The following is a 27,349-nucleotide window of genomic DNA, read 5'->3' on the forward strand; positions in this document are numbered from 1 at the left end:
TTTGCTAGATTTTTAGTCTTAAAAAAAAATTCAAATCATGCTTTGATCGTTCAAACTGTAAGAACTTACGACCTACTGCAGATTTTGCTTTGCTTATACTGTAGATCAGACTCCTTGGAGCTGATCTACAGGCCAAAAGGCCCAGTGGAGACCAGTTATCAAATGGGGGGGGTGTTTTTTGTCTATTTTAATTAGTCTGCATATGTTTTAAGTCAATATTGTAATATTTTATTAAACTGACACGTTTAATGAGATTTATATTTAGTAACTAGTAGCAAGGAACCCGATATATTCTCTTGTAGCAAGGAACAGAGATACGTGCTACGCTATGAAACAGCCGTTACCCATGATTCATAATGACCAGACAGTTCTTTCATTAACTGCTTCACCATTTAACTGTACTATGGTTAATCAGTTTTCTAAGGAACTAAACTTACATTTCCATTTTACAATAGAAAGCTTAGAGTTCCTCAATCATCCACAAACCCTTGCCCTTGTTTTCAGCCAGTGTTGTGCACAAAAAATAAGGGGGGGGGCACACCCTGGCATGATTCCCCAAAACAGTGTAAAGTTTGTAACTGATTGTGTGAATAGATAAGAGACCATCATTCCAGAAGGTAGTAATGTGACAGAAAAGACCTGCTGACGGGTCCCATAGAACTTCTTTAATTCGTTTATATTACTGCTGCTGTTGTTCATTCACTTTGATTCGAGATAAATAGCCCTCCTAGATGATGGTTGCCAGCTGTGTTTGCTCCAGATCAGAGCTGCAGTCTTAGAGATCTAATATAAACCATGAGAATGTCATGAGTGTAATGATGTTGCAACAGAAATCATGCAATTTATGAATTGCATTCCATCCCATGGACTCCCTTGATTAGTCAATTGCCTGTTGCAAGAGGATGGCATGGAGGGTAAAAAATTTTTTTTGGCTACCCTGCCTTTTTATAGGTTTTGCATTTGGGCGAGCAAAGAAACAGATGGCATATCAAACAACAACAAAACCAAAACAAGGTTGTTTTAAGCCCTCCCTAAGATTGAAAGACGAAACTCCCAATCCCAGCAAAGCGGAAAGTTGCTTATTAAGAAGCAGAGTGGAAAAGCCGTGGGGGGAGGGAAGGAGAAAATAATGACGATATCCTTATAGAAAGCCTTGGATTGGACGAGGTGACGCTCTGCGTCTTGACGTCATGGTCAGCGACAGTGCTAGAAGACTTGATTAGCCCTCCGGCCGTTCCATGGACATCCGGGTCTCTGCGAGTGCGTGCGGAGAAGGCGGAGCCTACGAGGCCTGGCTCGGCAGGTGTGTGCGTCTGTGTGTGTGTGTGGAGGAGGGGGGGGAGGGCGTCGATGGCGGCGGCGGCGACGTCGGTGCTCCTGTCCGCCTTGGCTACCCGGCTTTCCCAGTCGGCCACCGCCCGCACCTACGGGATCTTTTGCAAAGGGCTGACGCGGACCCTCCTCATCTTCTTCGACTTGGCTTGGAAGCTCCGCATCAATTTCCCCTACCTGTACCTCGTGGCTTCGATGATGTTCAACGTCAGGTTACAGGTGAGCTTCTCTTCGGCGGGGCGGGGGGGGGAGGAGGAGAAACCATCTCCAGAATAAGAAGGGCTCCTCACATGGGTCAGCCTCTGCCAGCTTTGCTTCTCTAAATTTTACATTTCACTCCCTGCCCAAAATGGGTTTTATCAGCAAGCTGACTTTCCTGGACCCGTATCCCAAGCAAAGGTAACCATAGAGACATGGAAATAATGGCTTTTAACTGAAATAACCCTGCTTTCTGGGTTTGTGCTGACTAATTAACTCGGTTTACTGAGTTGGCCCTACCTTGTGGATTCATCCAGGGTGCTGATTTATTAATGGGGGCGTGCATAAGCGCACCAGCCTGCCTACCGTCCCTGTCCTACTGTTCCCAATTATATGTAATCCTTCTATGTGTTTATGGCTGTGTTTTGCCAATTTATATCCTTTTTTTTGTGCCAAATTTTTTTCATGTGTCTACTTCGTTACTTGTTGACAAATAAATAAAATAACGAATTGGAAGGAGTTTGCATCCCATGCGAAGCCACCCAAAAATAAACCCAAGGTTAAATCTCATCAAAGATAACACATGTGATGCGAATGGTAGCTGCTGAGGATTAAAATGGCCTGGCCTAAATTAGAATGTGGCAAATCATATTGAGTGCAATGCTTAGTGGTACCGACCTCAAAGGTTTTCTGAATTAACTCTGTATTGCGGATTTCCATGGTGTACCAAACCAACAGGTAAGTCCCCTTGGAGAATTTCCTGCTGCATCCTGAAGTGGAATTAGATTTTTTTTAAAAAAAAAATATTAACATGTGTATTCTGCCCAACCCTAGAGATTTAGTGACTAACAACCAACTAAAAGTACTTAAGACTATAATGCTAGGGTGTATAAAGAGAGGCATAGAATCAAGATCACGTGAAGTGTTAATATCACTTTATAATGCCTTGATAAGGCCACACTTGCAATACTGCATTCAGTTTTGGTTGCCACGAGATGCTGAGACTCTAGAAAGGGTGCAGAGAAGAGCAACAGATGATTAGGGGACTGGAGGCTAAAACATATAAGGAATGGTTGCAGGAATTCGGTATGTCTAGTTTAATGAAAAAAAGGGTGATATGATAGCAGTGTTCCAATATCTCAGGGGCTGCCACAAAGAAAAGGGGGTCAACCTATTCTCCAAAGCACCAGAAGAGAGGACAAGAAGCAATGGATGGAAACTAATCAAGAGAGAAGCAACCTAGAACTAAGAAGGAATTTCCTGACAGAACAATCAGTGGAACAACTTGCCTCCAGAAGTTGCATTCTTTCTGTAATTATCACACAGAAATAACAGTAATAATATCAAAGCAGGATGTGACAAAGGGATATATTACAACCCTCTCTTAATTTCCAAATGGGGAGGACTGGGGTTTAAATCTATTCTCAGCCACAAATACTCTTTGGATAGCTGTGAACCAGGTATTCTTTCTCAATCCAGCCTACCTCATAAGGTGGTTGTGGTGAGGGGAAAACAACTGAATAGGGGAAACATATTGGTTACACTGAGGACAGAAGAAACATGAATTTATTTTTTTAAAAAACTGGCTGAGGTAATATAAATAAAGATGTATGTACTCATTTATATACTCATTTAAGTGCTCAGAATTAGGCTTATAAATTTCTTGGTTTAGTCCAAAGACTAAGAGCAGATCTCAAGACAAAATTGGGGTTCAGATTAAGCTTTTTTGGAAAATAAGAGCTATCCCTCTGTGAGGCCTTTGGAGTTGTGTTCACCAGTACACTAAGCCCCAAAATAGCCAACCCTTGGCTGGCCAATTAGTTTTATGAGTAATTGTGTAATAGTTTTAGAAAATTGGATTGATTAAATGGATAAGAATAATGCAGTTTTGTTTCCTATTGCCAATTTTAAAGTGAGAAAAGTAAATCACTCATCTCTGTTCTTGGATTTGAGCTGTGGCTTACCCAAAATTAATAACATAGGTGAGTTAATAGTGAACTCTCCTCTCTCCTTCCCAGTAAATATATTTTCTGAAGTCTTAATTATCATTTATGCAAAACACATTTTGGTTGAGCTTTTCAGAGTACACTGATTTGTTCCTAGTTGGGTGATCCTTAGATGATCTTTTAGAACAGGATTTAAATGCTGTGAATACTAAATATCTCGGATGTAATCCTATGAAAGGATTGATTAACCAGCAAATCAGCAGACAATGTTACACTAGCTTAATAGGCAGTCTGTGGCCTTCAGATGTTATATAATTACACACGTGCTTTGGCCACGCTTCTAGAACAGGGGTGTCAAACTCTCGGCCCACAGGCCAGATGCATCATGCACTGGCCACGCCCATCCCCCATTTTAGCAAAGGGGAAAAGTTGTGATGCATCACGTGATGACAATGTGACGACGCGAGTTTGACACCCCTGTACTAGAAGTACTTGTAATTCATAAACATCTGGATTCCTGTAGATCACCCTACAGTAGATGGTCAAATACTGTCAGCTGGTAAAAGGCAGTTCTGAATGTCTTACTGATCTTCCCAACATTGCTGCACTATTTTCTGTATGTTAATAATTGAAAGCAACATGTGATATTTTATTTGGGGATATGAAGCTAGTTACACTGCAGATAGAACTCAGTTTCTTAAAATTGATTTCTCTTTTGTTCATATATTTCTCCATAATGCGTTCTTCCTGTGATGAAAATTGTAATCATCTTGGTCTGAAAACAAGTCCCTTAAATCTGGATATGCTTTAATATTTCATTTAATGTGTTTAAGAAAAGATGTTCATTATTATTTGTTGTTACGTTAAAAATATGTATGGATATGACAAGACCAGGATGGTCAATACTTTCCAATGTTTTTAATGTTTCTTAATATTAAACCTTCCTTGACCGGGATGCCTTATGCACGGTCACTCACGCTCTTGTCACTTCCCGTTTGGATTATTGCAATGCTCTCTACATGGGGCTGCCCTTGAAGTGCACCCGGAGGCTGCAGCTAGTCCAGAATGCAGCTGCGCGGGTAATAGTGGGAGCAACTCGTTGCTCCCATGTAACACCAATCCTGCGCGGCTTGCACTGGCTTCCTGTGGTCTTTCGGGTGCGCTTTAAGATTTTGGTCACCACCTTCAAAGCGCTCCATGGCTTAGGGCCCGGGTACTTACTCGACCGCCTGCTGTTACCGCGTGCCTCCCACCGACCCGTACGCTCTCACAGAGAGGGTCTTCTCAGGGTGCCGTCCACCAAACAATGTCGGTTGGCGGCCCCCAGGGGAAGGGCCTTCTCTGTGGGAGCTCCTACGCTCTGGAACGAACTTCCTCCTGGACTACGTCAAGTGCCTGATCTTTGGACCTTTCGCCGTGAGCTGAAAACGCATTTATTTATTCAAGCGGGACTGGCATAATATTAATATTTTTAATATTTTTAATATTTTAAAATTTTAACTGGGGTTTTATTATTATATGGTTTATAATTTTAAATTTTAAACTTTTAAATGTGGCCATTTTTTTTCTAAATATGCTCGGTTTTAAATTGTCGTTTTAATTGTACATTTCTGTGTTTTTTATCTTTTGGCTGTACACCGCCCTGAGTCCTTCGGGAGAAGGGCGGTATAAAAATTTAAGAAATAAAGAAATAACTTTTTAAAAAAAGAAAAGATGTTCCAGAATAATTCTGAAGTGTGACACCACAAATCCCTGTGGAGTCTAAACAAGCAATTGTTGGAAGATAATATTTTGGTGTTTAGCTTATTGGATAGTGGCAAATGCAGCATTCAACAAAGTGCAAAAGATTTTAAATTGCAACACTCTTAATTGTAGCATCAAAGATAGAGAGGACTAGAAGAGAAAAAAATTAAGTTTTTGAAGTACAATTACCTTGTTTTATAAAAAGTTGGATAGTGCATGCTTATTAATTCCGTAGAATATTCTGTAAGGCTCACAATTATTTATTATTTGTTTATTTATTTAATTATTTAATTAATTAATTAATTAAATTTCTAGACCGCCCTTCTCCCGAAGGACTCAGGGCGGTTTACAGCCATATAAAAAACAATATACAAACATTAAAATAATTTAAAATGAAATATTTAAATTTAGGCTACTCCTTAAAACCCGTTTAAAATTCCCAATTAAAACTATCAGGCCAGTCCTGTGCGACGAAACAACCATGTTTTCAGCTCGCGTCGGAAAGTCCGGAGATCGAGGAGTTGGCGAATACCAGGTGGTAATTCATTCCAGAGGGTTGGAGCCCCCACAGAGAAGGCCCTCCCCATTGGGGGTCGCCAGCCGACATTGTCTAGCCGATGGTACCCCAAGGAGGCCCACTCTGTGGGAGCACACTGGTCGCTGGGAGGCCGTCGGTCGCAGTAGGCGGTCCCGTAAATAACCAGGTCCCATGCCATGAAGCGCTTTAAAGATGGTAACCAATACCTTGAATTGCACCCGGAAGATCACCGGAAGCCAGTGCAGCCTACGCAGGAATGGTGTTATATGGGAGCTTCAACTTGCTCCCTCTATCACCCGCGCGGCTGCATTCTGGACCAGCTGAAGCCTCCAGGTGCTCTTCAAGGGGAGCCCCATGTAGAGAGCGTTACAGTAGTCCAGATGGGAGGTGACAAGGGCATGAGTGACGTGCATAGGGCATCCTGGTCTAAGAAGTGACGCAACTGGCGAATCAGGCGAACCTGATAAAAAGCTCCTCTGGCGACGGCCGTCGTTTGATCTTCCAACAACAGCCATGCATCCCGAAGAACGCCCAGATTGCGAACCTTCGCCGTGGGGGCCAATGACTCGCCTCCCACAGTCAGCGATGGAATCAGCTGATTATACCGGGATGCCGGCATCCACAGCCACTCGGTCTTGGAAGGGTTGAGCCGGAGCCTGTTTCTCCTCATCCAGACCCGCACAGCCTCCAGACACCGGGACATCACTTTGACGGCTTCGTTGGGGTGGTTTGGGGTGGAAATGTACAGCTGCATATCATCAGCGTACAGCTGGTACCTCACCCCAAAACCAGGGATGATCTCGCCCAGCGGCTTCACATAGATGTTGAACAAGAGGGGCGAGAGGACCGACCCCTGTGGCACTCCACATAGTAGGCGCCTCGCGGTCGACCTCTGCCCCCCCGCCAACACCGTCTGCGAATGGCCCGAGAGGAAGGAAGAGAACCACTGAAAAACAATGCCTCCCACCCCTAACCCCTCTAGCCGCCGCAGCAGGATACCATGGTCGATGGTATCAAAAGCCACCGAGAGATCCAATAGGACCAGGGCAGAGGAACAACCCCTGTCCTGGGCCCTCCAGAGATCATCCACCAACGCGAGCAAAGCCGTCTCTATGCTGTACCCAGGTCGGAAACCGGACTGGAACGGGTCCAGATAGACAGTTTCATCCAGGTACAGAGGAAGCTGATATGCAACCACACTATCAACAACCTTCGCCACAAAGCGAAGGTTGGAGACCGGACGGTAGTTCGCTAAAACAGCCAGGTCCAGGGAAGGCATCTTGAGGAGGGGCCTCACCACCGCCTCTTTCAAGGCAGCCGGAAAGACACCCTCTCTCAAAGAAGTGTTAATAATTCCCTGAAGCCAGCCTCGTGTAACCTCCTGTGTGGCCAGTACCAACCAGGAGGGACACGGGTCCAGTAAACATGTGGTTGCTCTCAGCCTCCTCAGTATCCTGTCCATGTCCTCTGGAGCCACAGCATCCAACTCCTCCCAGCTGACAACCTCAAGACCTGCCCCCGTCCCCCCGTCTGAATCCACCCAGTCTGTGTCCAGCCCCTCTGAATCTGAGCGATTTTATCGTGCAGATACTGTCCAAAATCTTCAGCACGACCTTGCAAGGGGTCCTCCCTGGCCCCCTGAAAAAGAAGGCAGCAGGTCATCCTAAACAAGGCGGCTGGGCGATTATCTGCAGATGCGATGAGAGCGGCGAAATATCCCCATTTTGCTGCCCTTATCGCCACTAGATAGGTCTGAATATGAGACCTTACTAGTGTTCAATCAGAGTCGGAACGGCTGGCTCTCCAGACACTCTCCAGGCGTCTTTTCCGGCGCTTCATCTCTCTCAGCTCCTCGGAAAACCAAGGAGCCGGTCGAGAATAGCGCCAGGTCAGAGGCTGCAAAGGCACGACTTGGTCCAAGGCCGCCGCCGCCCTTTCCCAGGCGGCGACGAGTTCCTCCGCCAAGTCGTGGACCAGAGCCTCAGGAAAAGGCCCAAGCTCCGTCAGGAACCTCTCCGGGTCCATCAGGCGCCTGGGACAGAACCAACGAATTGGCTCCGACACTTATTAGTACTGCCACTATTTACAGGTGGTCCTCACTTAAGGTACCATTGTTTAGTGACCAAAGTTATGACAAAATGCTGATCAAGGAGTACTTGCAGTAGGTTCTCATAGTTGAAACTGTCAAAGTGTTTTCACTGTGACATTATTGGCCTTGCTGCCAATCAGACATTGGCAGCAAGGCTTGCTATTAACGTCACAACATCCTGCAGTCCTGATTGCCATGAGCAATCTTCACTCCCAGCTTCTGACAAGCCCCCTTTCAATGGAAAAGCCAGCAGGAGATGCAAAAGGTCATGTGACCATGGGACAATGCAGCTGCATAGGATTTGCCAAGCAACAACTGGAACTGTTGGAATTGTTGTAAGGTGGCACGGTCATGTGATGTGCTTTGCAACAATATTGCTTAGCAGTGGAGTTACCCAGTGAAGTAAGGACTATTTTTTTAAAAAAATTGAATTTATATCCCACCCTTCTCCGAAGACAAAAACATATTTGTATATGTTGCTCTATTTCTTTAGATTCTGATTTGTTTTAATCACATTGAATAAGCAGTTTGGTTTACATACCAGAGTAAGCTAAAATCAAACAGATTTCAGAATAGGTTAGATCAGGGGTCTGCAACCTTAAACACTCAAAGAGCCATTTGGACCCGTTTCCCACAGAAAACACCAGGAGCCACAAAACCCTTCCCGTGCCTGACTATTTCTCGAGTGGCCACAAAACTAGCATATGTAATTGAATTAAACATTCTGTTTTTTTCTGAAACTTTTCTTGGATTTATCCATGGTTGGCCTACCAGGGGTTGAAAAGCTCAGTAAATTGTGTGCCGGTGGGTGTCGCACATTGGCAGCTGTGACACATTTTGAGTAACAGGGAGCCGCAGCAGAGGGGTGAAAGAGCCATGTGCAGCTACAAGCTGCAGATTGCTAACCCCTGGGTTAGATCAATTGGAGCATCTTGTTTTATTGAGCCGTAAAATTTAAATTCGGGAGAAGGGCGGTATAAAAATTAAAATATTATTATTATTATTATTATTATTATTATTATTATTATTATTATTATTATTATTATTATTATTATTATTATTATTATTAGCGGGCTATGGTGGTGTTCTCATGATGGGTTTTTATTTTCTTAAAGCAATTCTATGAGAGAATGATTTGGGTTTACTTTAAATCTGCATACTGTATTATCTATACATTAGCAAACTGATTATAACCAAAATGTATATTTTACTTTTTCCTCTAAAATGGGAATGCCCTTAATCATGAATAGTATCAAAATAATACACGGATAGGAAAACATCAACAAACAAAAAAGTAAATTAAAAAAATATTTAAACCATGCTGTGCTGAAACAGGATAGGATTATAAAAATCATGATTGGATTTGTTGAATCAAAGGCAGATTAAATAATACTTTATGGCCTTGGATTCTTTCATCAAATGTTAGTTTAATCTATCCACAGTTCAAAGTAATAACAAACCTATTTGATTCCTCAGATAGGCAACATGAGATCCCAGGGCTGAGTCCTGCTTATTTTCATGACTGTAAATTATACTTTTATCATCATATCCCAAGTTTCTGTAATCTAAACAGGTCCCTTAAAATGGTTAACTGGTCAGTTCAGTTACAGATAAAGCTATCAGAATTCATTTTATGAGTTTAATGATAAAAGTTTACTTACCTGTGTTTTTACTTTCTTGCAGGTTCATATTGAGATTCATTAAATCATGTCTTATGTTGCAACCAGAAAACATTCCACCATTTGCTTTGGATTACTACAATGCAGAGCTTTGAGGACAGGGAAATGATGCCTTTCTCTTTTACCTGTATGGCCCCGGAAGATTTGGGACACCATCATCTGCAGCAAAGGACTAACCTAAATCAGCATAAGGAGATCCTTCATTTTCTAAGGGTCCTTTCCTTAGTGAAGAGCTCTCATATGGGTAATCATCACTTGCAAAAGGAATCTTTGTCTCTCAAAATTGGGTGCTGCCAATTTCAAGCCATCCCACTGCCTGATATTGGTGAAAAAGTCTCACCACATTGGAGCAAAGTGACAAGAAGAGTCATCTCATCCAAGGAGTCACTTGGTTTACTAGAGAAAGATCTCCTGAAGGTCTTTAGTCCCTTCAGTAGTACTATAATAACTGGTTGGTTAGAGAGAGCTCAGGACTTCATTAGTGAACCAAACAGGTGGAGAACACTTTATACACTTTGCACGTTTTTTGACTGTAAGAGCCCCAGCATAACCAGAAGCAACAACTGTTAGAACTGGAATTAAGGGTTGATGATGAAATGCACCTTGCGTTATGTGAGATGTTGATTTGCAAGGAAATTCAGTCTTCAGATCTGAAATCCAGCCTGGCTGCTGCATTGGTTGAACATCTAGTGTGGCTTATCGGTGACCAGCATCTGTTTCTCTGACCTCATGTCTTCACCCAGTAACTTTGAATATACAGAAATATTTTCCAGTGTAAAATATCCAAGGAAGCATCGTCAGATATCTCAGTGGTTGCTAGCTATATGAGCATTAGCACCTCACATCTATGTCATGTAATAGTAAATATAAAAAAAAGCAGAGTTTGGAAATGGTAGTGATTACTGAATCTGAATCTGCTTATTGAATCTTCCTCACTTGTTATTTTTAACATTTTTCAGAAGCTGAATACTGGGGTGGTTTTATAATACTCTGGACAACCCAAATTTAACAGCATTAGGGAGCTAAACTCGCCCATGGGCCATCAAATTGATTCAATACAACATTCTGGAATCCATTTTGCTATCACTTCTGTGTTAATACCAGCATATTACTGATAGGGTTGAATTTGAACAGTATATGCCTGTGGGTTGTTGCCATACGATGCAAGAGCAAACATTTTTCAGCTTTTACTATATATTGCACAGGTGTCAAACTTGCGGCATCACCTTGCTGTCACGTGACATTTCTCCCCTTCATGGAGCTGGAGTGAGTGTGGCCTGCACGTGACATATCTGGCCCACGGGCCACCAGTTTGACAGTCCTGATGTATTGCATTCCTACCATGCATATGGAGTGGGGGAAGTTTTTCCACTTAACATTTCCTACAGCATTTCTAAGCTCACCAGAAGCATATTACATATGAGGCAAGTTTTAAAGGAAATAAAAGAAGTGGAAATGTTACGAATTTTAGTTTAAACCTGGTCCAGCAATCCTCATTCTCTCGGGTGCAATGACATGCTGGTTTGGGAGATGGGAGTCCAGTCAAACATACCAAGCAGGTGATCTGAATTGAGGGATGCTGGTTTAGATGCTGCAGCATTTTCAGCTGGCCTTTAGGCAATGCAAAACACCCTCAAGATATGGTTTGTAATGTCCTGAAGGCCTAATCAAGTAGCCTTCTCTAAAATGATAGTTGGCTGTATCCAAGTGTATAAGGATAGGCTATGATGCCTTTTTTAGGTACTGTTACAGGATTTAATAAAGAATTGTTACGCATGAGGCAAATATTTTAGAGTCAAAAGCCAAAGACCAGGTTTCTATTGTATGAAAGGATGAATAAATAAAGATCATTTTCCCAATATACCTTCTGATGATGAGGGATATAGTTTCTCCTATAGAATATTATAGTCTAAAATATATTTACAGTAGCATCAGTGCTTAAAACTGTGTAGGTATTTCCAGCTACCAAAACTTCAGAATTTGGAAGTGCATCCTGCAGGATCTATGCATCATAAAACATTGTAGGTGTGCGGTAGTGTTTGCAGTTGTCCTGCTATCTTGTAGCAGAACATTATTATCCTTTAAAGATTCACCACTATTATGCAGGTGTTCTTGAGACTTTGTGTGTAGCTGATAAAGTGGCTTATGTGCAAAAGTGTGCGTGATAAATTATTTTATAAGATAATCCAGAACTCTATACTGCAAAGCTAAGGTTAGCTCTTTTCCCTCAATAGGTTGCGGTGAATATCCATTTTAAATGGCAATGCAATGAAATACATTAGAGAGGTTAGGATTCCAGGGAACAATGTTCTTCTTTCAAGCCAAGGGGACAAGATTCAACCTAGTTCTTAAACAATACAATTCTTGAATATTTCAAGTTTCCTATTTTTATAATCTTCCACAAGCTTACTGAGGTTGTTTGTGCCCTTCTGATATTTTCCACATGTGACTAATATATATGTATAACCTCCTAATGTGTTTTAAAAAAGGATTTCGATGAGAAAGCTAACGCAACTCTTTTAATCAAGTTCCCTACTTGCCTTGTGTGGAACACCTAAAGAATTCAAACATTCCAGCAGAACAGAAGTACATTTGGATTTTGCAGTCCATACCAAGATGTACCACAGCTTTTTGTAGCTTGATAAAATTAAGATTTGCATTCAGCCTGGTACTCTGCCATTTGTTTCATATTTTCTGTTGGCAAAATTAACATGCTGACAAGCCAGAACCCAGAGATCTTGACTGATAACAAATCATGCTTAAAAAAATATCTGCAAGATTATGGCGATTCTGATTTAAATGTAACTATTGCCTATGTAAAAATCCCCCAAAGTCTGAAAAAGCTTCTATTTATACATTTCAAGGATGAAGTTGAAATTGCCTGAAGATCCCCATCCATCATTCTGGACTTTGAATTGGACCGTATCTTCCTTTTAGTAAAGTCTGCACTTTATTCTGAAAGAGGGACTTTTTTTCAGATGTTTTTTGCACTAAAGAATTATTTCATCAACAAGCTGATACAGACATTTTAGAAATACTTTGTTAGGAACTGGGTAGGCAGCAGTGCATACAAAGAAGGCCTTGTTTTTGCAAAAGTCTAAAGTGGTATAACACTTGGACTATAAATGACTTTTGCTGCATCCCTGTGCAAATATTATTGTGTGTTTTGGTACCGAACTAAATACATTGGGCTATAAGGCCACTACTTCTAGCCCTTAGCCCTTAAAACAGCATGATATGAATGGTGTAAGAAATATTTTGTCTTGTTCTAGTCTTATATAGCAAACAAAATATCACTGGCAGGGACTAAGATTGATTACTGTCCATATGTGGATGTTTATATTTTGTGACATCTGTTTCTTTTTAGAAGAGTTGATGTACCAAAGGTATTGGCATTTGAATTTAAGGAATACAACTCATTACAATCTCGCCTTGTTTTAAATGTTAGTTCTAAAAGACATTGGCCAGTACTCAGCTGTCTTCTGAACAGCCACTGAGGTCCTGTTCAGCTGCTGGACAATATTACAGTGAAGTGGTTGAAGACATGCAAAAAGGTTCACATTTACTGATTCTCTTTAGCAGTACTTTTAAAAAACTTTTAAAATATCACATTTAAATTAAAGGATTGATGCAAGTGCTGCTCTGCCTTACGAATGATTAAATTCCTTATTGTGGCCAAAAGGCCAGCACCATTGCTTTATGAAATCAGGCATTATCCGCAAGAATGCATCCTTTTACATAGCATTTTCACAAGAGAAGCAGTCTCTGTTGATTGTGGCTGATGTTTTCATGATAAAAATGCCTTTACATGGCCTTACGTTGAATATGCACCTGTATTCAACTTCATATGTAATGCCAAGATTTGCACACTTGGAATGCTTTGTTTTATCAATAGTGGCTGTTGTAAGGTTTTGTTCATATTTATATGGATGTAGAATTCTGCAAAGTCCCCACCCCCAACATTATAAGAAGATAATAAGAAAATAATTTTTTGTACATGAGTATAAAATCTTTATTAGCCCCTCCTCTTGGTTTAAAGAGCAAAGATTGCATAAATCATGGGTTCAAATTTTTGGCTTGCCTGGGCCACATTGAATGAAGAATTGTCTTGGGCTGCATATAAAATACATAATATAATTAATGTATATAAATCACATGTCAAATATTTACAACCTTGTGCGGCCACATTACTAGCTATCCAGGGCCACAGGTGGCCTATGGGCCACCAGTTGGACAGGTCTGGACTAAATTTTTTTGTGATGGAATTTGGCAAGTGTAATTTTTTCTACTCCCTCTGGAGGAAGTAAATCCAGCCAACATCCTATTTGCATTCTTCATATCTGGTGTATTTCCAGGAACCTTATTAAAATTGCTTGAAGTTCTTTGTCAGCTGTACCATGTTGAATTGAATATAGGTTTTATTCTGAATTAGCTGGTACTAAAAACACTTCTAATTATTCAAATCTGGGGGAAAAGTTCCCATATACAGAAAATGTATATTAAATTACAATTCTTGAGTTCTTCCATTTCAGTCTGTAGACAGTTTTGGAAGTATTGCAAGAAGCAGATGCAGCTTTTTTTGTATGTTTTCCATCCAAGTTTCCCCAATCCATGTCATTTTGGGTGAATTTATGCAATACATTCCAATTTGATAGCTTTTGATGTCTGGTCACTGCAACTGGCTTTGCTCATCCTACAGAACCATTATTTTAATTGTGGCTTATTAATGAACCTACCATTGTCTAGACTGGCAAGACTTGTTAATAAATCAAGCTGACTTCACAGGTTGCACATAGCCAGAGAGTCATTGCTAGTTTGTGGCTGGGGGCTGTACTTGGTTACAAGCTTTGGAATTTGAGGTTGGTTTGAAATTTTCCTAACTCATCATTACTTGTGGCTGAAAAACAAGCTGAGGCCATAAACTGTGGTTTAAAATTAACAATGGTTAGGTTTACAGATAGCAGTAAACTCTGTACTCCTCAGTGCCCATGCTTTCAGACTGACAGGCATTGGGATTCAGTCAACACATTTCCATCCATTGGCCCTGAGCTTCAGGAGAATCCAGAAGTATCTGTCTGATTAAAGTTACTGAATCCAGCATCTTGCTTACAAGATAGCTTTTCAGATTCAAGATTTTGTGTAATCGTTCGCTGGGTTGGAACATCATGCTGAGCCAGAGTTTTTAAAATGCTGTTATGTAAGTGGTCCTCAACCTTTACAGCTTGGCGATCCAGAGTGGAGGGGGAGAGAGGTTGAGCTGTGTGTGCATGCTGGCCCGCCGCTTAACGCCAGTCAAACTGTGCATGTGCGCTGACCAGCTTCCACAGCCTGGTTCTGAACAGGCCTTAGAGACCCTGATACAACTCATAGTGGTTTGTTTCACAATACCAGTTTGTTTGTAGCACAAGGGCATGGCAGGTGAATTACTAGGCCCACAAAGGCTCATTGTCATCTAATGGCTTTGTGGCAGTCCAAGCCTTGGTATGAAATGCTATGGGGATCACTTCTAAATTACTAGGCTGTTGTGTTGTTGTTGTTTTAATCCCTAAACCCAGGGATGTTGTTTTCACTGCCACACGAAACTCCTAAATCTGGTGAGGATGTATTTTCTCAGTGGACGTACACTGAGGAAGAGAAGGAGACAATGCAGTCATCTTCTAAGTTGGAATGTTTTTAAATGGAACTTGCCCCCCTTGCTCCAGTGGTTTGAAAAAGAAAACAAATTCTTCCTTTAACTCCCTTTCAGGGACATTATGTACTGTTCTCCACCATTACAAAATATAGATTAAAAAGAAACAAAGTGTTCGGATACAAACAGGGCTACTTTTAAAATATCTCCAGTAGCCTAGACAAATTTAGACACCATCACCATCAAAAGTTTTTAAAAGTCCTCGCACCCTCCTGGTCTGGAAAAGCTATTTCAGTGTTTGAGGTTTAATCCCCTGTTGAAAGCTGATCACCTTAGGGTTTTTGTGAGGTAAAATAGTGTTAGAGAATAGTTGAATCAAAGGCTCCTCCAGGATTGTAACTCTTTAAATGTAAAAACAAAACAACAACAAAACAAAACCTAAGGATTGTGTGTATTTCTTAAGCAGATGATGAAATTGCTTGCTCTCACCACCTGAGGGTACTACAGGCCAAATCTAAAACTTCTAAACATTGGGATTTTTTAAAGTCTTTCCTTGGGGTTTTTTATACATTGCTGCTGCATTATATTATTATTATTATTTTCCTTTGCTGCTCTTTTAGCAATTTAACATAATGTATCAGCACTGAAATACATGCATTTGTTGTAATGGTTTAAATTTGAACATGCCACTGATTTTTTTGAATTAAAAAGGAGAAATAAAGTTTTCTTGGTAAACAGTGGGAGAGAGAGGAAATGCTGTTAGTGTTGCCATTAAACACACACACACACACACACAAACACACACACTAATACTGGTAGTCCTCAACTTTCTATATTTCGTTCAGTGATGGTTTGAAATTATGATGATGCATGAACAAAGTGACTTATAAGTCCTGCTTGAAGTTATGGCTGCTATAGGGCTCCCACAGAACAAAATTCTGGCATTTGGCAATCTGGGTGTCCTTATGACCACTGTAGGAACAAAGAGGCCCCCATTGTCTATCCTTCCCCCCCACCCCCATCCTCCCCTGCTGGGCCACACTCCCTCCCCTGTGGTCCACTTAATCTTTTCCATAAATCTTTTTTGGGAAGCAGTTTAGCCAACAAAACCTGCTGGATTGATTAGATGGCTAAAACTGGTCTACTCTTACGTGTGGTGGTTTCCATCCACCTCTAGGAAAGTGGCTGAGAAAGCTTGTTCAAAGCAAGCTATGATATCTTAGGCCTTTCTGGAATGATCAGAAGCACAGAGAAAGAATTTATCAAATTAGGGAAAATTTCCCATCACATCCCCTGTAGACTTTGCTGGTAATTCAGAATTTCTCAAGTTTCTTGTTGTCCATGTTTCCTCATGTTCAACAGCTTCCAGCAATGTTTATTGAATGTATTTCCTCATTCCCCTCTGTTGCTTCTGCTCACTCCAACTCTATGCAAGGATTAAACAGTATAAAGTCCCAACTCAATCAACTGTGATACCGAAACATAAGCCAGGGAAGAGAACTTTTCACAGGGTTTAATATCCAAGCAAAAAGGATAAGAGGACAAATAAATTTACACAAGAGTCGTTTGCTGAGATGGGCGATTATAGAAATCAAACAATTTAAAGAGAGCTCCCTCCAGTTCATATAATATATAATTTTTAAAGCAAGAAAAAAATGTAACAGAAAACACATAAGTGAAAGGAATTTATGCTGCTTGCTCTGGCCTGCGTCTGGGTGGTTGGATAGTTGGATGAGGTGTACTGGGTGCTAAATTAGGGGCCTGGTCCAGCACACGCTCTGATTCATCTGAATACGTTGATACCTCATCCACAATATTCATTATAGATAGAAAAGGATTTCTATCTTCTGTTTGGAAATTTCTGGAAGGTACTGGGGTGGCCATTTGCTTTCGGCAGAAAAGCTTCATTCTAGGGATGAAAAGCGTCATAACATTGGAGTTTAGTACAATGTATAGATCGGGGTGAAATCCAACAGGTTCTAACAGGTTCTAGAGAACCGGTAGCGGAAATTTTGAGTATTTCGGAGAACCGGCAAATACTACCTCTGGCTGGCCGCAGAGTGGGGTGGGAATGGAGATTTTGCAGTATCCTTCCCCTGCCATGCCCACCAAGCCACACCCACCAAGCCACACCATGCGCACCAAGCCACGCCCACAGAACCAGTAGTAAAAAAAATTGGATTTCACCACTGGTATAGATTAAAAACCTTTCCTATAGACTTGAGGTGGTTTAGAATGGGAAAAAATTGCTTTTACTCATAAATCTGGTTTTTTATTTCATTTATGGCCCTATTTGCCTTCAGATTTGTTTGGCACCCAACAGCCAATATGCCACCATAAGACTTAATCATCCTTCAGATTCCATAAGAGGTTGTAGCATTTTTAGCAGCAATAAGTACAACCAAACATTTTCTATAATTTGTGATGAATCTCTCTCATTTCTTGGTAGACATTCTGATCCCATTTCCCATGGTGACCTGCTTGTATTCAGTAACATTTGTAAGATTTCTAGGATGAATTATTTGTTTCAGGTGCTACTGCAACATTTTTAGTGGGTTAGACCTCTTGTCTCAGTGGCCTTTACAAAAATCTGAATTTGCTATTCTGCATTCATTCAGTTGAGGTTGTTAGAAGTCACTGATTTAGCCATTTGCCCTTCAAGGACTGATGGCTCGATATTCTCCTGCATTTATTTTATTATTTTATTTCATAGTGAAATAAAAAAAAAAGTACAGCATGAACTGAAAAAAAGAACTACAGAAGAAAAGTATAAATATGCTGTGAACTGTGTGACCCCAAAAAAAAGAAAACTAACACAAAAGGAGACCAATTTAAAAAAACTAACAAAAAAAAGGGAAAAGATATTTGTAATAACTGGAGTATTATAAAATGAATTCAATCCTTATGTTTATAGTTATAGTTTATGATTAAATCTAAGCATAAATCTAATCATATAGACACAAATTACTTCATCTTCCCATGTTTAGAGCACACAGATCTTTCAAAAATAGGTAACAAACTCATGTTGGGTCCATTCCTTAAGCTCAGGAGTGTTTCCTATTATGAAAAATAATTCTTTTTCCTAAATCCGGTGTTTTAGGAATGCATAGTTCAGCATCACATTAAAATCCTTAGCTACAAGAATTATCCTAAAAATTGCATTAACATATGTAATAATTTGTAACCGAATCAGGCTATCATTCATTGGCATCCTTCAGTCTCAAAAGACTATGGTATCGTGCTCTGGAAAGAGATCCTAAAACAGCATCTAGTGTGACTAAAAAGGCCAATTCGAGAGTGGCAATCCCTTCCACATTGAGGGCAGATACATTCTGTCCTCTGCCCAGCCTCCCAGATTTTGCTGGTTCCGGGAATGCCTCTTTGCCTCAGCCTGAGGAACAAATGTCTCTTCGAATTGGAGAAGGCCATGCTGTGTCTTTAGTCTCCAAGCTGAATGATCGGAGGTCAATGTTGTTGTTAATGTCCATTCCCAGGGCCTTTAGGTCCCTCTTGCAGATATCCTTATATCGCAGCTGTGATCTCCCTCTGAGGCACTTTCCCTGCACTAATTCTCCATACAGGAGATCTTTCAGAATCCAACCATCAGCCATTCTCACAACATGCCCAAGCCAGCGTAGACGTTGCTGTTTCAGTAGTGTATACATGCTAGAAATTCCAGCACGTTCCAAGACTGCACTATTTGGAACCTTGTCCTGCCAGGTGATGCCAAAAATACGTCGGAAACAGCACATATGTTCAACTTTTTCTCCTGCCTTGCATAAAGGGTCCAAGACTCACTGCAGTACAAGAGTGTGCTCAGGCTATATCTATATAATAGCCTATAAATCAGGCTGTATCTAAATAAGATTTGATCATGCAAGAATCCTCATATTTCTTGCAATGGTTTGCCATGAGTTCTTTCAACTGGTATTTTGATGAGAAACTTACCTGCCATTCCTGGAATGCAGCCATACCGTTACAATGCAGCACCCGGTTAGCATGAGCAAAAGCAGAAGATTCACAGTCGATATTATCAATAGAACTTTTTCCCGCTGTCTTTTGGGTTGGGATTCTTTGACTCCAAAATATTTCCTAGCGTTTTGTGTCTTATCTGAAACTAAAGTGTGGAAGGGGGGTGGGAGAAAATGTTTTAAATCAAAGTTAAGCTTTCTGCCCCATCATCAGCTGACGGATAGGAAGTGGAATGCCACTCTTATCTCTTGCAAGGTTTTAGGAAGCCAAGCCCTGCATGCAAAGGTAGCAGCTTCAGGAACAGTTTCCCAGAATCTTTCCTTTGCTTTAACCTCATCCCTCCCCCAGCCATAGGTTCTTCAATAAAGAGAACAAAAAAAGTTAGAACGGATGGACTTGTTGATATCCCCACCCCCCAAAAAAAATTAGGTACAAAAATTAAATGTCCTGCCTTTCTTTTCCAGTCTCTCTCTCTTTTAAAAATCTGAACTTGTCTCCAGGCTGAAGAGTAGAGGAATGGAAGCAAGCAAGCAAATATTTTTGCAACTTTTTCCCTTGAACTTGAGGGAGAAAAAAAACCCCATCACCAAACATTTAGCTGACTCAAGACTCAGGCAACAAAATGGAGGATGCTGAGTCTTCGCAGGCTTTACTAGTCCTTCCGGCTGCCTATAGAGCCCAGCTTGGACTTAAAGGCTAGCTCAGGGTTCTCAACCTTGGCTGCTTTAAGAGGTGTGGATTTCAACTCAGGGGTGAAATCTAAAAATTTTACCTACCGGTTTTGTGGGCATGGCTTAATTGGTGGGTGTGGCTTAGTGGTCAGGTGACTGAATGGGCATGGTCAATAATAATAAATAATAATAATAAAAAAAATAATAAAAATAAAGTATACAAAACTGGGAGGCACCGGTCTACCTTCTTTAAAAATAGAGGCCCTGGTCTACCAGTTGCCTTTTACTGAGAAGCCTAGGTCTACCAATTGCCTTTTATGAGAGGCCCTGATCTACCAAGTGCCTTTTACTGAAAGGTCCCAGTCTACCAAGTGCCCTTTTTTGGCAGGCACCGGTCTACCTTCTTTAAAAATAGAGGCACTGGTCTACTAGCTGCCTACAGCGCTGATCAGCTGTAGTGCAGCCCTTTGAAGTGCCGTGGCAGTCATTTAAGGCCGTTTGCAGCTATATCACCACCGAGAGCTTCAGGGAGAGAGAAGAGGAACAGCGAGGCGTGGGCATGGGAGAGGGGGCTGGGATTTTTGCTACCGGTTCTCAGAACTACCTGCCCCAATTGCTACCGGATCATGCGATCCGGTCCGAACCGGGAGCATTTCACCCCTGCTTCAACTCCCAGAATTCCCCAGACAGCATATCTGGACACAGAATTCTGGGTGCTGAAGTCCACACCTCTTAAAGCGGCCAAGGTTGAGAAACACAGGCCTAGACTGTACAGGAAGCCCTTTGGAGATGAATTTTTTTCAGCTTATGGGGCAGAAAACTCAGAAAGGCTCAGGGAACTGGTACTTCCCCCCCCCTCCCCGCCCAGAATGACAAGACAACTTGGCAGAAGAAAGGCAGAGGCAGAATTACGAAAGCCAGGCTCACCTAACATTTACCTTCCCCATTGTTTCTTGCTGGCTGTGTGACAGTGTGACATACAAGGAATGCAAGGGAGGTGGGCAGGGGAGCATGAAGTATTTCGGGGTGGGGAAATTCTTGGGAGACTTTGAGGCAGGTGGTCTTGTGCCTGCATTAGGCCTTCCAGCATTTTCCCCACCTCTGAAGTCCATTTAATGACCCATGCATTCATTTAATAAATGCACTGGGGAGAACAGGGATGGCTGGTCATTACTTGAGGCAGTTCATTTAATGTTGTCCTGACTTTCGATCCTAATGGGCAGGTTCCATTACAATCCTAACTCAAGGATTACCTGTATTCATTTTCTAGCTTACCTATTTGCTGCAAGAATTGGGAATTATTTGGAGCAATTCAGCTCAAGGTCTTTGAAAGCCGAAATGTTTTACTTCCTTTATGATAGATGAGCATTAGAAACTATACAGCTGATATAGTAAACATTTTAAGTCTCAACAGTGCTAAACTGTTTCCTTACGTGGCACAGGCTGGAAAAACATATTGTGAGGAATATCAAGCTGATCATCATGTAATCCTGCAATGAATTTTAGAAGAAGTCGATTTAATAATAAAAGGAAAAACATGCTTTGCCAGCAGTTTTAATCTCTAATTAATTTTTTAAATAATTAAGTATGAAATCAAAAGGGATGTTACTCTGACGTTAGAGGTAATATTGCTTAAGAACCATTCTCCATGAGCTAAGTGTATGAAACTTTTTAACTGTATTTCTTTATGTGTAGCAAGAAGATATCTAGTTTACATCCTTTAGAATTTTACTAATTCTTCTGAACATAATTATTGATCCAGTGCTATTAAGGTTCCATGAGACATTAATTTAGTCTCTTGTCAAAAACTCTGGAATGTAAACCAAAAGATGTACGTAAGGGAATGTTGGCAAAAAAGTGGAGGAACATATGTGATAGAATAGTATAGAATAACAGAGTTGGAGGGGACCTTGTAGGTCATCTAGTCCAGGGGTCAGCAACCTGCAGCTCTGGAGCCGCATGTGGCACTTTCACCCCTCTGCTGCGGCTCCGTCACTCAAAATATGTGTCACAACCGACATCCACTGGTACGCGATTTATTCAGTTTTTCAATCCCCAGTAGCCAACCATGAATAAATCCAAGAAAAGAAAAGTTTCAGAAGGAAACAATGTTTAATTCAACTACATATGCTAGTTTTGTGGCCGCTCAAGAAATAGTCAGGCACGGGAAGGGTTTTGTAGCTCCCGGTGTTTTCTTTTCTGTGGGAAACGGGTCCAAATGGCTCTTTGAGTGTTTAAGGTTGCAGACCCCTGATCTAGTCCAACCCCCTGCTCAAGCAGGATTACAGATACTTAGCCTCATATTAATAACATCCTTTGAGCTGAACGATACCTTCCACAGGGATATCCATGGGAGGCTCTTGTACATTTATGCTGGGATAGTGAGGGCCAAATATTTGTTCTAAAAATTAAAACACAAATAGACACTCAGAATAGTCTTCTAAATGAGAATCACATATATACCTTTCTCTAATTTCTGCTTCTAAAGGAAAGCTGGCCTTCATATCAATTATGGCAAGCAGTAAAGGAAAATATTTGTAGCTTGGGGTTGAAATGAGCGATCCTTGGTGCTCTCTGAACTTGGTCATTTTCTTGCAGATGTTTCGTTACCCAAACAAAGTAACATCATCAGTGCACTGATGATATAACCTATTTTGGGGAACAACACATCTGCAAGAAAACGACCAAACTCTGAGAGCACCGAGGACCTCTTAATTGTGACAAGTTACAATTACATTTGTTTAAAGACCACCTTTTGTACTACACCATAACAATTAAAATACAATAACTGTTTCAAAGAGAAAGCTACCTCCTCTTTTGTCAATTCTTTAATAAGAGAAACTCTTGTGCAACAGAGATTTTCTGTTACCATAATATTGTAAGAAATGAAAGAGGAATAGTCCAAGGGAGCTGTGGTGAGTTTCTACAGGTTCACCCCGGTTCAGATGAACCGGTAGTGGGAGCGGCGGGAGGCTCCGCCCACCCACCTGGGCGTCATCATGGACTCTCTGCGCATGCACAGAAGGTTCTGTGCATGCGCAGAAGCGCCGTGTGTGCTCACAAAACCGGTAGCGAAGGTAAGTGGAACCCACTACTGCAAGGGAGGTGGGCAGGGGAGCATGAAGTATTTCGGGGTGGGGAAATTCTTGGGAGACTTTGAGGCAGGTGGTCTTGTGCCTGCATTAGGCCTTCCAGCATTTTCCCCACCTCTGAAGTCCATTTAATGACCCATGCATTCATTTAATAAATGCACTGGGGAGAACAGGGATGGCTGGTCATTACTTGAGGCAGTTCATTTAATGTTGTCCTGACTTTCGATCCTAATGGGCAGGTTCCATTACAATCCTAACTCAAGGATTACCTGTATTCATTTTCTAGCTTATCTATTTGCTGCAAGAATTGGGAATTATTTGGAGCAATTCAGCTCAAGTTCTTTGAAAGCTGAAATGTTTTACTTCCTTTATGATAGATGAGCATTAGAAACTATACAGCTGATATAGTAAACATTTTAAGTCTCAACAATGCTAAACTGTTTCCTTACGTGGCACAGGCTGGAAAAACATATTGTGAGGAATATCAAGCTGATCATCATGTAATCCTGCAATGAATTTTAGAAGAAGTCGATTTAATAATAAAAGGAAAAACATGCTTTGCCAGCAGTTTTAATCTCTAATTAATTTTTTAAATAATTAAGTATGAAATCAAAAGGGATGTTACTCTGACGTTAGAGGTAATATTGCTTAAGAACCATTCTCCATGAGCTAAGTGTATGAAATTTTTTAACTGTATTTCTTTATGTGTAGCAAGAAGATATCTAGTTTACATCCTTTAGAATTTTACTAATTCTTCTGAACATAATTATTGATCCAGTGCTATTAAGGTTCCATGAGACATTAATTTAGTCTCTTGTCAAAAACTCTGGAATGTAAACCAAAAGATGTACGTAAGGAATGTTGGCAAAAAGTGGAGGAACATGTGTGATAGAATAGTATAGAATAACAGAGTTGGAGGGGACCTTGTAGGTCATCTAGTCCAGGGGTCAGCAACCTGCAGCTCTGGAGCCGCATGTGGCACTTTCACCCCTCTGCTGCGGCTCCGTCACTCAAAATATGTGTCACAACCGACATCCACTGGTACGCGATTTATTGAGTTTTTCAATCCCCAGTAGCCAACCATGAATAAATCCAAGAAAAGAAAAGTTTCAAAAGGAAACAATGTTTAATTCAACTACATATGCTAGTTTTGTGGCCGCTCAAGAAATAGTCAGGCACGGGAAGGGTTTTGTAGCTCCCGGTGTTTTCTTTTCTGTGGGAAACGGGTCCAAATGGCTCTTTGAGTGTTTAAGGTTGCAGACCCCTGATCTAGTCCAACCCCCTGCTCAAGCAGGATTACAGATACTTAGCCTCATATTAATAACATCCTTTGAGCTGAACGATACCTTCCACAGGGATATCCATGGGAGGCTCTTGTACATTTATGCTGGGATAGTGAGGGCCAAATATTTGTTCTAAAAATTAAAACACAAATAGACACTCAGAATAGTCTTCTAAATGAGAATCACATATATACCTTTCTCTAATTGCTGCTTCTAAAGGAAAGCTGGCCTTCATATCAATTATGGCAAGCAGTAAAGGAAAATATTTGTAGCTTGGGGTTGAAATGAGCGATCCTTGGTGCTCTCTGAACTTGGTCATTTTCTTGCAGATGTTTCGTTACCCAAACAAAGTAACATCATCAGTGCACTGATGATATAACCTATTTTGGGGAACAACACATCTGCAAGAAAACGACCAAACTCTGAGAGCACCGAGGACCTCTTAATTGTGACAAGTTACAATTACATTTGTTTAAAGACCACCTTTTGTACTACACCATAACAATTAAGATACAATAACTGTTTCAAAGAGAAAGCTACCTCCTCTTTTGTCAATTCTTTAATAAGAGAAAACTCTTGTGCAACAGAGATTTTCTGTTACCATAATATTGTAAGAAATGAAAGAGGAGAAGTCCAAGGGAGCAGTGGTGAGTTTCTACAGGTTCACCCCGGTTCAGATGAACCGGTAGTGGCAGCGGCGGGAGGCTCCGCCCACCCACCTGGGCGTCATCATGGACTCTCTGCGCATGCACAGAAGGTTCTGTGCATGCGCAGAAGCGCCGTGTGTGCTCACAAAACCGGTAGCGAAGGTAAGTGGAACCCACTACTGCAAGGGAGGTTAAAAAAAATCCATCCTTATTCACCCTGCCCAAGATTACAATGTTGATTTTACAGATCTGGAAAATATATGAAATGCCCAAATGGTAAACATTTTAGCTTCATCCAATTTCTTTAATTTTAATTATGTATTAAATTAAGCCAAATTTGTTTTTTAATCTCATCTATGGATCCAGCCCATTTAGTCTAACAGGTTAAAAAAAACCCAAAAAAACTATCCCAAAGAAACAATCTATTTATGCCTTTTTTTAAAGAATTGAGACAAAATCATCACTATAATTTCGGAAGAAAGTTCACTGAGAATATATGTTTTTCATTTTTTTAAAAAAGGCATTTTTTCATTTTAAAAAATTAGTGTAATGTTTAGCTTAACCTGTTGACTGCTTTTTTTTCTTTTTTCTTTTATACACACACACTGCACACACACATATGTAAAAGGGGAGGAGAATTTACTGTTTTTTTGTTTTTTTTTCCGCACCCAGCCATGGTGGATCCTACATGTTAAATGTTAATTTTATTTCATCATTTTTTCCTCTTTTTTGTACATTATTTTTTCCCCTTTTTGTTGTTCTTAGGGTTGAATGTGTGCTTCTGTTTTGTTTTGCTTTTTGTTTGTTTTTCTGTTTTGTATTCTCTTTTTTATGATAAAACATTAAATAATAATGAAGATGAAAAAAGGCACTGGATTTTCAGAAACTACAACAATGAGAAACAAATATGGAATAAGGCCAACCAACATTTCACTTCAGACACAGCTATTAGATGTTGTCATAAGCAAGTGTAGGAAGTTAGCACCCACCCCTCTCCTAGAAGAATGAAATATTTTAAAAAATATTAAAAATGGCAGAATATTGTATTTCCCTGGATGAGAAATGGAGAAACATGTTTTAAGGACAAAGCTGCTCCCTGGAGCTTCCTGGCCAATGGGCCAGAGGCAGAAACTCATTCTCCCCACCTTTGTCAATGGGACCATCATCTGCAACACAATAGGACCCATCTAGCAACAGAAACTCACCACATGGCACCTGGGAAGATTACATCAGCCAGCAAGGCTAGCTAAGACCCCCCCACCCCCCAGGAGGCTGACAACCAAACAGGACACCCTTCCTGTGCCCCGGGAAGTTCACAGCTTAGAGAGCATAAAACTAAGGCACGCCCAGTATGTCAACCCCTTTTCTGTTCAGGAACTCAAACCATGTGATCCTGTCCACCATTAAACCATCTTTCCAAGCAGTGTCCATTTTTCCAGTGTCTTTTTCCCCACTTGGAACTGAACCCAGATGGACATTTCTTCCAACACAAGGGCACCCAGGCCATTACATTTGTATCTTATCCACTAAATAAAATTAAATACAGCTATGAAAATAGTTTATTTAACTGTTTTTTGGATTTTTGTCCTCCCCTGAAAAAAGTAGGATGATGTTCCACATTTTAAAAATATACATTTGATATTATAGGATCTTTTAAAAAATGTTCTGCCCTAGAAATCAATTTTTAAAAACCTGGAGCTTCTTGTTCCAGTTCTCAAGAAATGCAGCTTTAATCTGGATGAACTTTGGTGTCCATAATTTAAAATGCTGGAATTAAATGTTCTAATTTCTCTAGCTAATATCTGAAGGAATAGAGATTTCCAGAACTCTACATTTTAAAAAAAAAACAAAGTTCAGTGGATATCTTCAAATACCACAGAAATGGGAAACACCCAACTTGATTAGAATATCTATAAAACATATCCTACAATTCAGAAAGTGTTACCAGAATATCAATTACATCTCTGCATAAGTCTTACCATCTTTGGGTTCTGATATAGTTTCTTCTTTGGTTGTGGTCTTGAGCTCTTCCACTGCAAGATAGCATCAGAGTGTTTATTAAAAATAACCTAAATGTATCTATTGGACATATGAATTGAGCGGCCTAATCTTACAGCATTTTAAAAAACCATTTTTACTGCTTTGAGGGTTAGGGTTAGGGTCAGAGCCAGGATTAGGATTAGGGTTCACAAAGTAATATATTTTCTTCTAAAAAACCAAAGACATAGTCCACCTATTTTACAACTCTCCACATTTTATCTCTCTCTCTCTCTCTTTCTCAATGTATCTATCAATCATCTGTCATCTATCGCTATATTTCTATTTCTATCTTTATCTCGATCTCTATATATCTATCTCCATATATCTCCATACAGTATCTATCTGTCTGTCTGTCTGTCTGTCTGTCTGTCTGTCTGTCTGTCTGTCTGTCTATCTATCTATCTATCTATCTATCTATCTATCTATCTATCATCTCTCTCTCTCTCTCTCTCTCTCTCTCTCTCTCTCTCTCTCATCTCTCTCATCTAAT

The 27,349-nt window shown here is 40.6% G+C and overlaps 1 protein-coding gene across 1 annotated transcript; it reads left to right on the top strand.

Moving 5' to 3' along the window:
- The first annotated feature begins 1,254 nt into the window (after positions 1-1,254).
- Positions 1,255-13,163, top strand: LOC131192414 (small integral membrane protein 10-like protein 2A). Its single transcript, XM_058171544.1, has 2 exons — positions 1,255-1,551; positions 9,530-13,163. The coding sequence occupies exons 1-2, from the start codon at positions 1,351-1,353 to the stop codon at positions 9,548-9,550; spliced, it is 222 nt and encodes a 73-aa protein (XP_058027527.1). The 5' UTR covers positions 1,255-1,350; the 3' UTR covers positions 9,551-13,163.
- Positions 13,164-27,349: the final 14,186 nt, after the last annotated feature.

Source organism: Ahaetulla prasina, chromosome 2 (genome assembly GCF_028640845.1).
Source record: "Ahaetulla prasina isolate Xishuangbanna chromosome 2, ASM2864084v1, whole genome shotgun sequence".
NCBI classification, from domain to species: Eukaryota; Metazoa; Chordata; class Lepidosauria; order Squamata; family Colubridae; genus Ahaetulla; species Ahaetulla prasina.

Excerpts from the sequence above, each read along its gene's own strand:
- LOC131192414 (XM_058171544.1), top strand. The coding sequence starts at position 1,351 with ATGGCGGCGGCGGCGACGTCGGTGCTCCTGTCCGCCTTGGCTACCCGG. Across the intron at positions 1,552-9,529 it reads TGTTCAACGTCAGGTTACAG|GTTCATATTGAGATTCATTA; the intron begins GTGAGCTTCTCT and ends ACTTTCTTGCAG.